The following is a 14,433-nucleotide window of genomic DNA, read 5'->3' as shown; positions in this document are numbered from 1 at the left end:
AATTTCCCCATTTAAAACGAACCTCTAAAAATCAAAATGACCGGATACCAGTAAAAATGAAGTCACGCGATACTCAGATCTAGACTTCATTTATTATTTTTGATAAGGGAAGAAATTTTATTAACTCCATCTGAATGAACAAATGGAAGATTGGATCGAGAACCTATATATATCGGACTGAGTTGATTTTTCATGGATTCGCTCGTTTTTTAAAAAAAAATTATTGAACGGTTCGGATCATCCGGGTGGGATTCAAAGTGGTGGTGTCATCGTTCGGTGATGGTTTGTGTCTGGTGGTGGTGAGGTGGATGTGGCCCCCATAGCTGGGTGTTCTAATCGTTTTGTATGCCGAAGTTCGGTTGGTGACCAATCGGAGCTCTCAATCGGGCGTGGGACTGACAGTTCATTGCTTCTGGGTTGCTGCTCTTGCTGTTGATGTCTGTGCTGCCGGGGAGGTGCTGATGATGGTGGTGGTTTGGCCCCATGGCTCTGATTGCTACAGTTACTGTTTTCGTAGGCCGGTTCGTTTCCGCCACCGGTCTCTTCTTCTGGGAGAGACTGGCTCGGCTTAATGGCGAGGCGGGGCGCCGGTGGTTTGTATGGAGGCGGTGGCCATAGTGGTTAGGGTTTTGGGGATGGATTGGGCAGGCCAGTCCAGGTTTGGACCGGATTGGGTGTTTTTAGGGCTTATTGTTTTATTTGGGTTTTGGATCGAGCTTTAATGTTTTATCTGGTTTGGATCCTTGTTGACCCTTGGGTGGTTTGGGCTTTGCCCCTGTGGTGTATCTTCCAACTTTTTGTTGGATCTCCTTCCCCTCTCCCCGTTTTTTAATAAATTTTATCTTTTGCCGATCAAAAAAAAAAGTGGGCCCCATGTGCCCATCGGTTCAGGATTGACGTTGGCTGGTCGGTGGCCGTCACAGCGTTGTTTTTTCCTCTTAGGGATGCAACATCCATGTTGCATATTCCAACACTTGAACATGGCAGGGCTCTGATACCATTTATAACAACCTGATCTTGTTGACCATGAACCCCCTTTCACCGTAAACACTTGGCCTTAAAAGGTATATATCTAAGAAGGTGACATGCAATCCTAACCAATGTGGAACTAAGCACTCACTCCGCAAATCTAGGGAACTACATCGGCAACCATGTGATCGGAAGACATTTAATGTGTCCAGGGCATTAAAGTCTTGTAGTGCACCACTCGAGCCCTACCTGAGGTCTTCCTTCTCTATCAAAATTGTCCATCTGTTATATAGTATGGAGTAGATCAATCGTACCAAGAATGAAATTGATCGGTAGACCCTTGATCGAACGGAAAGCATTATTTTAATAATCAATTGCGTGCCGACAAAGGGCTTTCTAAACCCAATCCAACCAACAATTTACGTGATTGATTTCATCAACACAACAAAATCATTGATCTCAATCATCAAAATAAACGGCTCATTGCGGTCCTTTACATGTTAGTATCGAAGATAACTGGAAAATGCATGCCAAAAATGTATTGTTGGCGGAATATAGACCATTGATTAGGTGGATATGGTATTCTTTTTGTTTTTTGCTTTGGGGATACCATTGAATTTCCCTCATAATTTTTTTTTTTTAATTAGAAGCCTGTCTAAAGTTCGACGTATAATCATGAAAGTCTCTCTCTCTCTCTAAGTTTGGCTAAGTTGGGTTTCTATGCTGCTAGTGTGGCTTCCACTAACTCCCCTTTTAAAAAGTTTGATGCTCCTCCATTATTAATGTCCTTCAAAGTAGAAAGAGAGCTAGCCATAGTAACAATTGAAAAGAGCTCCGCCATGATCTTCCCCCAACTCTCAATTCTTCTATTCCTCCTTATCCTGTTAAGTCATGGCGGATTTGTCTCCGTCACGACGACCACGACCCATGATGCACCTGTAAAATGCATCGGTTCGATAGCAGAATGTAACGCAGATTTGGAGATATTAATGGAGTCGGAGGTGACCAGAAGGTTCTTGGCGACCAAGTACATATCGCCCGGGGCTTTAAAGAGAGATGAGCCAGTATGTCGCGGTGGTGCTAGTGGTGAAGCTTATAGCAAGACTGGTGGTTGTCTCCCGCCGCAGTCCAACCCTTATAACAGAGGCTGCTCAAAATATTACCGTTGTAGAAGCGATGCATGATTCCCCAGGATCTCTGTGTGTGTGTTTATGTGTGTGTTTGTGTGCGTGCACGCGTGAAAATCAGTTGTTGATCTCGTTTTTCCAATCAAGTAAATGGATAGAAGTGGGTACTATGTAATTCAGCTTTCGGATATATTTCGTGAGAACGTAGTAATTTAGTTGCACAGCATTCAAAAGTCCAGTGGACTAACTTCTCAGCAAAGCCCTTAGTGAAGAAATACAGCAAACCCCTTATTCATGCTTTATCCTTTCTATTTTGCAGAAGAAATACAGCCGACAATTTACGATTTGTTCACACATCTGAAAAGGTTATTTCTGTTTACTTCTATTTGGTATTCATACCAGAGAGAGAGAGAGAGAGAGAGAGAGAGAGCAACATATCCTCATCCTGCTGCTAGACTATGTAACGGTAAAATGTGTATCAAAATTAGTTTTCTCTGCCAAAAACAAACATATGTTTTACTTACCAAAAAAAATAAAATAAAACATTTGTTTTGTGTGCTATCTAAACTTTCCAAAAGAACAAAAATAGCAAAAGTGAAACACTTTGCAAACAGTTAAAGTATATTTACAAACAATCAGTTGATCAGATCAAAGACTTATTATGAACTTTAATTGTGACTCTTGCTGTCCCGGGATAAATATGTCACCTTCCCTAGAGGAGGTGGGTACGGAAATTGTCTGAAGGCAAATAGTATGACTAAAAACAAAACCAAAACCATAATGGAAAAGATCAACAACACCACATTTCTAGCTAAATCACTTATCAGATGGACGGCCTCACACCGTATGTGTAGGTGCAGGATGCATCAGCTTGTTGGTAGCATTGAAGGCTAGACGGTTACCACTACAAGATATACCTTGTATGTAGCATTGTAGGCTAGATGTACGGTAACTACAAAATATCATGTATGTAGCTTTTTAGGTAACGTAATTTCATCAATAAACAAACCAAGCAACCTGGACAAATTGAATATCGGCGAGAGTCCTAACAGCAGCAGAAAACAATACCAGAACGAAGACTACAAACACCAGCTAAAACCTCAACAGCCAAAAAAAGATAAGTTAACCGAGGTTTCACATATCAACCACTCTTTCAGGCCAAACTCTATTTGAGATCCATGGCAAATTGAGAGAGAGAGAGAGAGAGAGAGAGAGAGAGAGAGAGAGAGAGAGAGAGAGTACTTTAGTCACTTGAAAAAATACATTTCAATGTCAGGGTAGCTAGATGGATCATGTTGCTCCAATCCAAAATGTGAATCAGCTAGAACATTACGTTATTCTAGAGCTAGAGTAAACCATAATATACAGTCCGATCAGAAAGCATGCATCAATTTTGTGCTCTACCACTGAAACTAACTGAAAATTTGAAGAGACAACCTTCACCTGAAATCAAAATCTACTTATAATGAAGTTTGCATACCTCTCATACATTCGTGGAACCATCGGCTACTTCAGCAAGCAGGCACCCTTCCATAACACCTGGAGAAAAGAGGATCATCTCATCAACACACTAGACCACACAAGCTAACAATAAAAGAATTGCCATGACGTTCAGCACAAACAAAACTTGTGTGCTTCACATAGCCCGTGTCTTGTGTTCTCTTACTCTTTCGATCCTAACCTACTTTGTGTTTGTACCCACTTCGTGTCTGATATAATAGGAAAGTACTGATTCTTACTCGCCTGCTTTTACAACGGGGAGAGTCCCTCTTTTATAGGCATAAAAGGGTCTCTCGCTTACATCATCGCTTATGTCATTTATACAAATAAGTCACACACCTACACACATATAACATTACTCCTGACAACCTACCTTTTCACCTTTCGTACTATTATACAAATACAACCACTTATGGACAGTACAACAATAATATTCCTTTAGGCCTTACACCAGAATCCAGCAACGTTTGGACAAACAATATGATCATGGACAAAAAGGATTCAATTATAGACTTCATCATTACATAACCTGCTCAAGATTTGAGCAACAAGTTGATAAACGTACACCTGCCTTGATGCTCAGACATCACAACACAAGGGAGCAAAACAAACTGCAATGCATTTTCCCGATTAAACATTTTTTGGGCGTAAATGCCTGCACAATATCAGCTTAATAACAAATATATGCATCTCCAAAGGAAGATGCGTTTTACCCTGTGATAAATTCGACCTAATAAATACAAAATCTGTTCAAATGGTCCAAAACTTATGTATATCCACATGTCATTGCTGGTCTCTTTTCACTATTTCAGATCTCTCAAAGAATTCTTACATTTTGTATATGCAATATGGATCTTGTTTGATTGATCTCAATTAGTTTTGCTAGAGAAAGTTTTGAAAATCGATAAAACATTATAGATTGTGTAATATAGGCAATTTTTTAAGTGGGATGACTGCCCAAAAAGGACAAGCAATTTGGGACGGAGGGAGTATTAGTTTTCCTTCTTGCTCTATCGCATATGCAAACTTGGACAACAAAAGCAATGCTCTACGACAAATTGCCCATCTCTAATTGAAACACAGAGTTAACTACTGTACAAATCAGATGTCTTGTGCTATTTCTTTAAGTGTTAAAAATACAACACTTAATTGGTGCAGTACAGAGGAAAAGAAAAACAAGACCTACTAAGAACATCATACTAATGAAGTTTTCACCATCTTTCTCCACCAAAGAGAGAAATCGCCTCGATCCTCCTCCTAAGCTGAAGTAATGCTTCTTAGCTGCAATGTAGACAACTCCACTTGGATTCAAGCATGACAAACAGATCATTTTAGAGCCCAAGTAGCAAGACCAAACGTTGTATTGGTTTTATGGAGTTGAAATGAATGGATTCTGCATCACTTCGTTCAATAAGTATAACGTATCACCCGCGGTTGTATTTTTGGTTAAATTTCAAGATGGATTGAGAGCTTTAATGCATGTTTCTAACCTAAGAAGCACAGATATGACATGGCCTTGCGGACACGTTATTGCTCTAAAATGTTGGACACGGATACGTTTAGGATACATTCAACGTAGACCTAACATTTAACACACCATTTAACATTACATCTCTGCCATTGAAATGTGGCTGAGATCAAACCAAAAAAAGAATTGGGTCTCTCTCTCTCTCCATCTCATCTCATGTTCTCTCTCCCTCTCTCTCCCCTTCCCCACTCTAGCAAATCACCTTTTGCCTTCCCCACTCTGGCGACCTTTCTCCGGCGAGCCCCTTCCCCAATGACCCATTTAGGCATTTACTCTCTCTTTCCCTCTCCCATATACTCTATTGAACGGTTCAAACAAAAAGTGCTCGGATGAAGGTCATTTTTTTTGCCAATTTCTCCAGGGTACTTTTAGAATCACATTCTGAACACATTGAGCGGCTCGAATCATCGAAATTCGATCAGGAAATGAGGAGGTCCGCAGGACCACCTCATTTGAGACTAACTCTGTGTGTGTGTGTATATATATATATTATAGCATGCGTCCTCATTTTAAATAAAATGCGGATGTCCCCTTTTCTCATCCTTCCCGATCAAATTTCGATGATCCGAGCTGCTCAATGTGTTCAAAATGTGATTTTAAAGGTACCCATGAGAAATCAGCAAAAAGAATGACCAAGAAGGGCTTAATTTGAGCAGTTTTTATTTGAACCGTTCGATAAAAAACAAACAAAAATTGCTCGGATCAAGCCCTTCCCGGTCTTTTTTTTTGCTGATTTCTCACAGGTACCTTTAAAATCACATTCTGAACATATTGAGCAGCTTGGATCATCGCAAATTGGTCGGGAAAGGAGACGTCCTTAACTTAACAGTTAAGGGCGTCCTTACTTGAAGTTTTATATATATATATATATATATATATATATATATATAGAGGAATTTTCAAGTGAGGGATCCCTCATTTTGTTAAAATGAGGGACTTTCATTTCCCGATCAAATTTTGAAAATCCAAACCGTTCAATGTGTGCAGAACATAATTTTAAGGGTCCACGCGAGAAATCAGCAAAAAAAATGACCGGGAAGGGCGTCATCCGAGCAGTTTTTTTTGAACCGTTCAATGAAAACTGCTCGGATGAAGCCCTTCCCGGTCATTTTTTTTGCTGATTTCTCGCGGGGACCCTTAAAATCACGTTCTGATCACTTTGAGCGGCTTGGATCATCGAAATTTGATCGGGAAGGGGAGTCCCTCATTTTAATAAAATGAGGGATCCCTCACCGGAACCTAATTCTATATATCTATAGTAACATCAATTGGGGCTGTTCCAGGGACACATAAGAAAATACCTCAAAGTTTCCAATCAAATTTTGATGGTACGAGCCGTTCAATGTATTTAAAACGTGTTATTAAGGGTACTCGCGAGAAATCAGCTCAAAATATGACTGAAAAGTGCTTCATCCAAATAGTTTTTCATAAAACTATATATATAGACATTTATGAAAAACTGTTTGGATAAAACACTTTAAAGTCATATTTTGAGTTGACTTCTTGCAAGTACTCTTAAAAACATGTTTTAAACACATTGAACGGTTCGGATCATCAAAAATTGATCAGGAACTATGAGATTGATTTGAGGTGTTTTTTTAGATGTTTTTTTAAGTGTCCCCGGAACCACCCCGAACATAAATATATATAATTTTAATATTATGTATGTATAACACTATAGGCATACATCCCAAATTACATGATAGATAAGATAAAGTTTTGAAGTATTTAATTGACATGGGCCTCAGGAAACGCTTCAAAAATAGACATGGGGACGGCTAGGAACCCTGAAGATATCCTTGGGGTCTGTTCGGAAATTGAGGAAAGAAAGAGAAAGGAAGAGAAAATGTTTAAGGGAAGATAGAGAACATTGGGAGAAAAAATTACCGTTTCTTCTTTCTACTTTTTCCTGTTTCTTCTCTCTTTCCACCATCAACCAAACAAGAGAAAGGATTTTTTTTTAATTCTCTCTTCTTTCTTTCCACAGCTTCCAAACACACCCTTAACAAATTCAAATTCAAATTTTTTATCAACAAAAAAAGAAATTCCAAGTGAATTTAATATGATAAATTGTAAGACTTACTGTCTTCCCAACGTCTATTTATTGTGATGTGACTCATGTGACATGTCAAATTCCAATATCATTGATAGTCACATGTTAGCAAGTGTTTAAGAAGTGTGGATGGCATATTTATTTCTTACTCAAAGACACCAAATAAGTGCCAGAAAAGTTGCAGATAGAGTGGGGGACATGTGTCCAAATTAATATTTTTATTTCTGAATATGGACATGGAAAAAGAGTATCAAACATGAGTCCGAAGGTGTCCGAGGAGTGTCGCTGTTCGACAGGGACACACCACCTTCTTTTAAGTTTCCGTGCTAACTATTGCTATCTCGTGACCTTTCATATATATTCCTACTTGTACACGGAGCTTAGCAAAATATCTATTTACCATCTCCATGCAATCCACCATCCAAAAGGAGCGTTACCAATTTGAAAAGAATTGGACAGTAAATAACAAACTACCTTTATAATGAGCACATAAAATTGGGGAAGAGCAGATAGTGAATAAACTGCCTCTGCCACAAGGATAATATCATAACCAACAGGCTGATCCAGCGATGGGCAACAGTTCTGCTCTTTTTCATTGGTCCATGTATAAGGAAGTATTTGATGGACTTCACTCCAATCACCAGCAAAAAAACGCAAATTTTCCATCTGTATTCCACTCTCACATCTGTAGCCAAAGTTGAAGACTTCTTTAGACAATTAGCACATACATTGGGAATAGTGAGACATCAGGACCTCAGCATTAAAATCCTGGAAATGAATGACAGCAGCACATAGTCGCTTCTTTAGTAGCCCTCCAAATTTTAGGCCTTACTATGTTCAAAGTTACGCATTCTTGTTCAATACGATATAGTCAGTCATGTGATAATTTTCTTCACTACTTAAAATGTTCTACCTCAGAGGAGAGGGGAGCATAGAGGAAATCCATGACTCAGAAGTTTTTCACCGTGTCTTGTCTTCTGCAGAAAAGGAAGGCTTTGTCCTTGCTGTCGTCATAAAAAATACAACATTATCAATCAACTTGAGATTACATGGGCCATGAGTCAATAAAAGGATTGATATTTTTTTTCTTATGACAACAAAAGCTACATACCAACTGAGCTACTTGTATCAGCATCTTGGGAAGTCGACATGGCAGGGGCTCTTAACCCGTGTTGCGACGCATCCATCTCACAAACAATTTAGTAAACTTCACGCATATGTTAGCAGAAAAAAAAAAGACAATATAATTAAAAAATGGCATTAAATAATCATGGATGCTGGAAGGACTAACAATGGAGATAGACCTAACCTTTAGCATTACTTGAAAATAAGAAGTTGCTCTGAGACTCAAACAAATATGCACAGGATCAACAACTACAGAACTCAATATGGCGCCAAGTGATGCCCCTTGACAGCAGCATAGTGATCAATATTCAGTAGTATCTTTTTAAGATGACTTCATCAATAGTATCTACGTACTTCATCCCTTTCACAGCTCAATGTCTTGAGAGCGTGCACTATCTCTTCAATTCTCGAATGTGAAAAATCACCAATTGTGAACTTCTCAACAACTCCCTTCACTTCAATCAGACTATGGCCAGGCTCCTTCTTCAATCCACTAGCATTCAGCATTTTTCTAGCCTTAGCAACACAATTCCACATCCCATCTGAAGCATACATATTGGACAATAGGACATAGGGTGAAGTAGTAACAGGTTGAAGTTTCAGAAGGTTTCTTGCCAAACGTTCCCCAATTAATACATCTCCATGCAGTCTACACGCAGAAAGAATACTCCCTAAAACAATTGGATCTTGCCTAAACAGAAACTTTTCCATGTACTCTTCAGCCTCCTTAAGTCTCCCAGCTCGTCCAAGCATATCTATGAGGCAAGATAAATGCTCAATTTCAGGGGCAATCCCATAGATTTCATCCATAGAATTGAAGTACGTTTGACCCTCATCAACAAGCCCTGCATGATTGCATGCTACAAGAACTGCAACAAATGTAACAGAATCTGGCTCCAAACCAATTTCTTTCATTTGATGAAACAATTCTAGGGCCTTTGAGCCATGCCCATGATTTCCGAATCCAGCTATGATACTATTCCATGATATAATATTATGGCAGTCCATTTGGCTGAAAACAGTATAAGCGTTTCCAATGCATCCACATTTAGCGTACATGTTTAGGAGCGCATTATCAAGACCAACATCTCTATCCAACTTTGCTCTGATCAGATGACCATGAATCTGCTTGCCATGGCGTATAGAAGCCAACCAAGCACATGAAGCAAGAGCACTAGCATACGTGAAGTCATCGAGCCACAAACTATCTCCATTGGCCATCTCTTTGAAAATACTCAAACCCTTTTCATGATCATCGCAGTGGCAACAAGTAGCAATAATTGTATTCCATGAAATGACATCTTTCTCTTTGATCAATCTGAAGGTCTTCTCTGCTTCTTCTATCATGGCGTACTTCGAGTACATTGTCATTATAACATTTCCAGTAAAAGGGGTGGAGTCAAGGTTGAGTTTGATTGTTTGGCAATGCAATGCCATTCCTCTCCTCAAATCCTCTGTTGTGCTACAAGTTCCCCATATGCCCACAAAAGTTAAACGGTCTGGGAGCAGACCTTGTCGGCACATTTCTCTGTAGACTTCAAACCCTTTGTCTGGTTGTTCATTTTCTACCAACCCAGCAATAAGGCCATTATAAGACACCAAGTCCGGCTCAGACAAAGTACTGAAAACACACAAGGCATCGTTACATTGACCACATTTCATGTACATTGTGATTAGGGAGTTGGCAACGAAAGAAACACCAGAGTAGCTAAATTTTAGGGAAAGTGCATGAATTTGCTGGCCTTGTGTCAAAGCCAAGAGACTAGCACAGGCACTAACAGCACTAGCAAGTACATATTCATTCGAGTAGTGAAGCCTCGTCATCTTAGAGAAAATCTCAATAGCCATTCTGGGTTGTTTAGATTGGGCATAGCCAGATATCATAGCAGACCAAGAAACAAGGTTTCTCCTCTCGGACATTTCATCGAACACCTTGCGTGCAGACGTGATTCTCCCACACTTGGCGTACATGTTTAGAATGTGATTGGAGACAACAACATCAATTTGCATACCTGATTTGACAACGGCAGCATGTAAGGAAAGCCCATATCGAATCGCTTTGGTTATGGAACAACAGTGCAAAAGTGGACCAATAGTTTCCGATGCAATTTGAGAGACAAGCCCCATGAACAACAACTAGAGAGAGATAGGTATACACATGAAGCAGGGTCTCATCTCTGCCTAATTAATGTATGGTTCATCTAATAGGTCAAATTCTTGGCTTGTGAGTGTGTCTTGCATGGCTACGGAGTGCTAAAAATAGCAACCATCAAAATCGATGGTAGTCTGACACACAACCAGTAGCATTTGCATCAGCTGACTGCTCACGCCCTTTTGAATCACTCGACAAGAAGAATCAAGAAAAAGCTCTCAATCTGTCAATCCTAACTATGTCCGGACCTGGTAAGTTTCCCGTGATGAGTCAAATTAAGCCACAGGCTCCACTTTGAGTCAAATTAAGCCACAAGCTCCACTGTACGGCAAAGCCTACTTGGCTAATGGTCTTTGATTCCGAATGCTAGGGTGCGTAACCCCGGAGATGCCTCCTTGTTTCATGGGTATTTCGGTCTTTTTTCCTAGCATTACTGACATGATGTGTTTTCAAGGGTATCTGAGGCCAAAGCCGCCAAACGGCCAAAAATTACCTGATAGAGTCTTGCTTTGCGCGACCGCTGCGCCCTCCTACTCATGTCTTGCTTTGCGCGACCGCTGCGCCCTCCTACTCATCGAGGCCTGGCATTTGCTCGACGACCAGGTATAGGTCGCGCGCTTAAGCGCCATCCATTTTCAGGGCTAGTTGATTCGGCAGGTGAGTCCTAAACCCGTCGGCGGTCGATGAACTGCTCGAGCTGCACCCACGACGAGAGCGGGTCGTCACGTGCCGGCCGAGGGACAGACTGGGAACGGCTCTTCACGGGGTCTTCTCCGAGTGTTGGAATGGGCTAAAACCCGGTCCGCCAATCAACTCGGGGTGTGGTTTGGTGCGGATTGGGACAAAGACTAAAGCCCAAGATGTCGTTAAGCCTGTGGAGACGCCTAATTATTGTGTAGTTCTTTTATAATTTTTCGTGATTTTTTAATACTTTTTTTATAGGGCAAAGCAAAACTATATTGGGCAATTCTTGGCCGTTTGGCCTCGGATACCCCTGGAAACAGTACCCGCGAAAGTGAAATACCACTACTTTTAACGTTATTTTACTTATTCCGTGAATCGGAGGCGGGGCAATGCCCCACTTTTTGGACCGAAGGCTTGCTTATGTGGGCTGATCCAGACTGTCCTTTCAGTAACCTTCCTTGATGACGCATTGGTGTTTCCTTCGAGGGATGCCTTATTGTTGGGAGGTAAACTCGTCGCTTAAGTGGTGAGCGCCGGCTGATGTATATCCGTTGGCTATGGCACAATCCCGATGATGCATTGGTGTCTCCGCACGGAAAAGCATACATCCCCGGGGCTACACACCCTGGCATTAGGAATCAAAGACCATTAGCCAGGTACGCTTTGCCGTGCGGAGACGCCAATGCATCATCGGGAAGGTGTCCCCGCACGGAAAAACGTAACTGGCTAACGGTCTTTGATTCCTAATGCCATCATGGAGGATGTGAGTCTGCAAGCATTACCGACGGGATGTGAAAGCACGAGCATTTGAGACCAAACGGCCATGAAATTCTAGTTTCTGCTCCTCCTTGTTAAGGGAGAAGCCTGTCGCCTAAGCAGCGAGCGCCGGTCGATGAGTTACCTAGCATATTATTTGCCGTTACCTAACAACTTTTAGCTGTTACTCGGCAACTTTTTAGCCGTTTTCCCGGCAACCACCTGTGCGATGGATGTGTTGTGCAGGCCACCTAAAAAGTTGCTGGGTAACGGCAAACAAGTTGTCGGGTAACGCTGGGTATCGGCTAAAAAGTTGCTGGGTAACGGCAAGCAATTTGTTGGGTAACGGCTAAAAAGTTGCTAGGTAACGGTTAAGAAGTTGCTGGGTAATGGGCCGAGCTTGGGAAAGTTGGGGCCCGGACAGTAAGGAAAACTTAGTAAACGCTGACCAAAACGGTAATCATACTGGGCTAGGCAAAAGCTTTGGGTTAGTAGCATATTGAGAAGTGTTTGTGTTTGCGATTGAAGCATATCTGTTCTTTTATTCATTCTAATAACTGATACATTGGAGTACAATACTGCCAAGCACTTCTCTAAAGCAATAGCCTAAGTTGTTAAGAGGAAATCGGTAGCCGTGTGAAGACACACAGCTCTCTATCAAGCCAAATTATTTTGTAAGAGAGTAAATTCCATCCACCTTAGGTGGAAAACCCAAGTTTTCCACCACCATCATTTGTGGGTCCCACTGTACTTATATTATAGTAATCTGAACTGTTCATCATATAGAGTTCGCATAATAGTATATCTTTACAAAAAATCAAATTTATCGGACTTGGATAGGTATATAAAAAATTGAAGTTTGATTTAAAAAATCGATGGTAGATAAGTTTAAAGTTAAACTATCCATAGCCGTCTATTTTATAAACTAAGATTTAATTTTTAATATACCTATCGATATCCAATAAATATGATTTTTTATGTGAATGTACTACTATGCGGGTCCTACAAAACGAACAATTCAGATTATTGAAAAAAGTACACGGCGGGGCCTGCAATGCGTGGTGGAAACCCATGCTTTCCACCTAAGTTGGAAATAATTTTTTCTCATTTCGTAAACCAATTACAATCAAGGGGCAAAGTCCACTCTCTCCCCCTGTGGTTTGAACTATGTGCGGATACACTCCCTATAGTTCAAAAAAGTGCACATAACTCCCTATGATTTTGAAAATGTGCGGATAGACCCACTGCCGTCATATTTTCCATCCATATTAACAGAGATGTATCTCATACACCTCTAAAATCTAATCTGAACCGTTTATAATGTATTAAATAAAGAATAGAGTAGCTCTATAAAAAATCATCTAGATCAGACATCAATAACTTAGTGATCGAATTCTTGGTAAATTCAAATTTAAAATTTTAATTTCATAATAAATTCGATTCGACCATGAGATTTTCATTTTTTGATCGACTTGAATTTTGGCATTGATGTAGTACTCGTCAAACAATATCAACGGCTCGGAACCAATTTTTGGCATAAGGGATGAATGGTTAGATTTAAGGAAGAAGAAGAATCAAGGGAGAGGATGAGGATGAGGACATATCGGTCTTTCAATATTTTATCTGTTAATATAGATGGAAAACATGACGGTAGGAGGTCTATTCGCACATTTTCAAAACCATACGAGGTTATGTGCACACTTTTGAACCATAGGGGGTGTATTCGCACATGGTGCAAATCATAGGGGGTCAAAGTGGACTTTGCCCTACAATCAACGCCGATCCAACGAGGGAGGTGGCCAAATCTCGTCGGTGACATTGAACATTGACAATTGTTAGTATGCTATCTCGACGAAGGGTTAGGGTGAAGAGTGAAGGAGGAAGAGGGGTATTTGAAGGAAGTTTGATGGCTGGTGGAGGTGGTGAGAGAGGAGCCATGTCGACCGACAAAGGGCGAGGTCACCTGAAAAATAGGGGAGTGGAGGTGGCCAGGTTACTTGTAGGATTGACTGAGCTTAAACTTGGGGATGGAAGGAGAAAAGAAGAGAAAGTAATACTCCAATAAGAAAAATGAGAGAGAAACCTCAGAAGAAATTGGAAAGAAAATTGAACTTTGTTGTTCAAACTTTCTCTTCGCTTTTTATAAGAAAAATCAAAGAATGGGAAGAAGGTTTTTGAAAATTTCTCTTCCTTTTTCTTATTTTTTTCCAAATTCAAAACACACCCTAACGACCCCTTTGGATGGAGGATTTTCGGGAGAAAAGATAAGAAATGGTGAGGACGAGTTTTCTCTCCCTTGTTAGGATGCACGGTTAAAGAGGTGAGAGAGGATGGAAATCAAGAATCCCTTAGATGACCTCCAATCTTGACCCATTTTAAGACCTAATTCAAAATTTGGGCAAGAACCGCAAAAATCTCTCTTTAATTCTTTATCCAAGCTCTTTCCCATTTTGTGCTTTACCCATTTTTTGCCCAAATCTAGAACAACCAAAAGCCTTGACCCATTTTCCAACGGCTAGTTAGAGAGAGAGAGAGAGAG

The 14,433-nt window shown here is 40.5% G+C and overlaps 2 protein-coding genes across 4 annotated transcripts; one reads left to right on the top strand and one right to left on the bottom strand.

Moving 5' to 3' along the window:
* The first annotated feature begins 1,751 nt into the window (after positions 1-1,751).
* LOC131299477 (protein RALF-like 32) lies at positions 1,752-2,329 on the top strand. Its single transcript, XM_058325032.1, has one exon. The coding sequence runs from the start codon at positions 1,752-1,754 to the stop codon at positions 2,151-2,153; it is 402 nt and encodes a 133-aa protein (XP_058181015.1). The 3' UTR covers positions 2,154-2,329.
* Positions 1,754-10,763, bottom strand: LOC131299473 (pentatricopeptide repeat-containing protein At2g13600-like). Of its 3 annotated transcripts, none has more exons than XM_058325027.1 (5): positions 8,487-10,763; positions 8,289-8,384; positions 8,091-8,181; positions 7,652-7,862; positions 1,754-3,635 (listed from the first exon to the last, which is right to left on the bottom strand). In XM_058325027.1, exon 1 carries the CDS (start codon positions 10,427-10,429, stop codon positions 8,639-8,641), a length of 1,791 nt encoding a protein of 596 aa, XP_058181010.1. In that variant the 5' UTR covers positions 10,430-10,763; the 3' UTR covers positions 1,754-3,635; positions 7,652-7,862; positions 8,091-8,181; positions 8,289-8,384; positions 8,487-8,638. The 3 variants fall into 3 exon arrangements, with proteins under 3 accessions (XP_058181010.1, XP_058181009.1, XP_058181011.1); XM_058325026.1 differs by having other exon boundaries at positions 7,652-7,945; positions 8,487-10,736; XM_058325028.1 differs by lacking the exon at positions 1,754-3,635 and adding an exon at positions 6,863-7,046 and having other exon boundaries at positions 7,645-8,181; positions 8,487-10,736.
* Between the last annotated feature and the right edge of the window lie 3,670 nt (positions 10,764-14,433).

The sequence above is a fragment of the Rhododendron vialii genome, chromosome 9a, assembly GCF_030253575.1.
Source record: "Rhododendron vialii isolate Sample 1 chromosome 9a, ASM3025357v1".
In the NCBI taxonomy this organism is placed as follows: Eukaryota; Viridiplantae; Streptophyta; class Magnoliopsida; order Ericales; family Ericaceae; genus Rhododendron; species Rhododendron vialii.
Note: the sequence above shows the minus strand (reverse complement) of the source record. Positions and strands in the feature narration are given on the sequence as shown.

Excerpts from the sequence above, each read along its gene's own strand:
- LOC131299477 (XM_058325032.1), top strand. The coding sequence starts at position 1,752 with ATGTCCTTCAAAGTAGAAAGAGAGCTAGCCATAGTAACAATTGAAAAG.
- LOC131299473 (XM_058325027.1), bottom strand. The coding sequence starts at position 10,429 with ATGGGGCTTGTCTCTCAAATTGCATCGGAAACTATTGGTCCACTTTTG.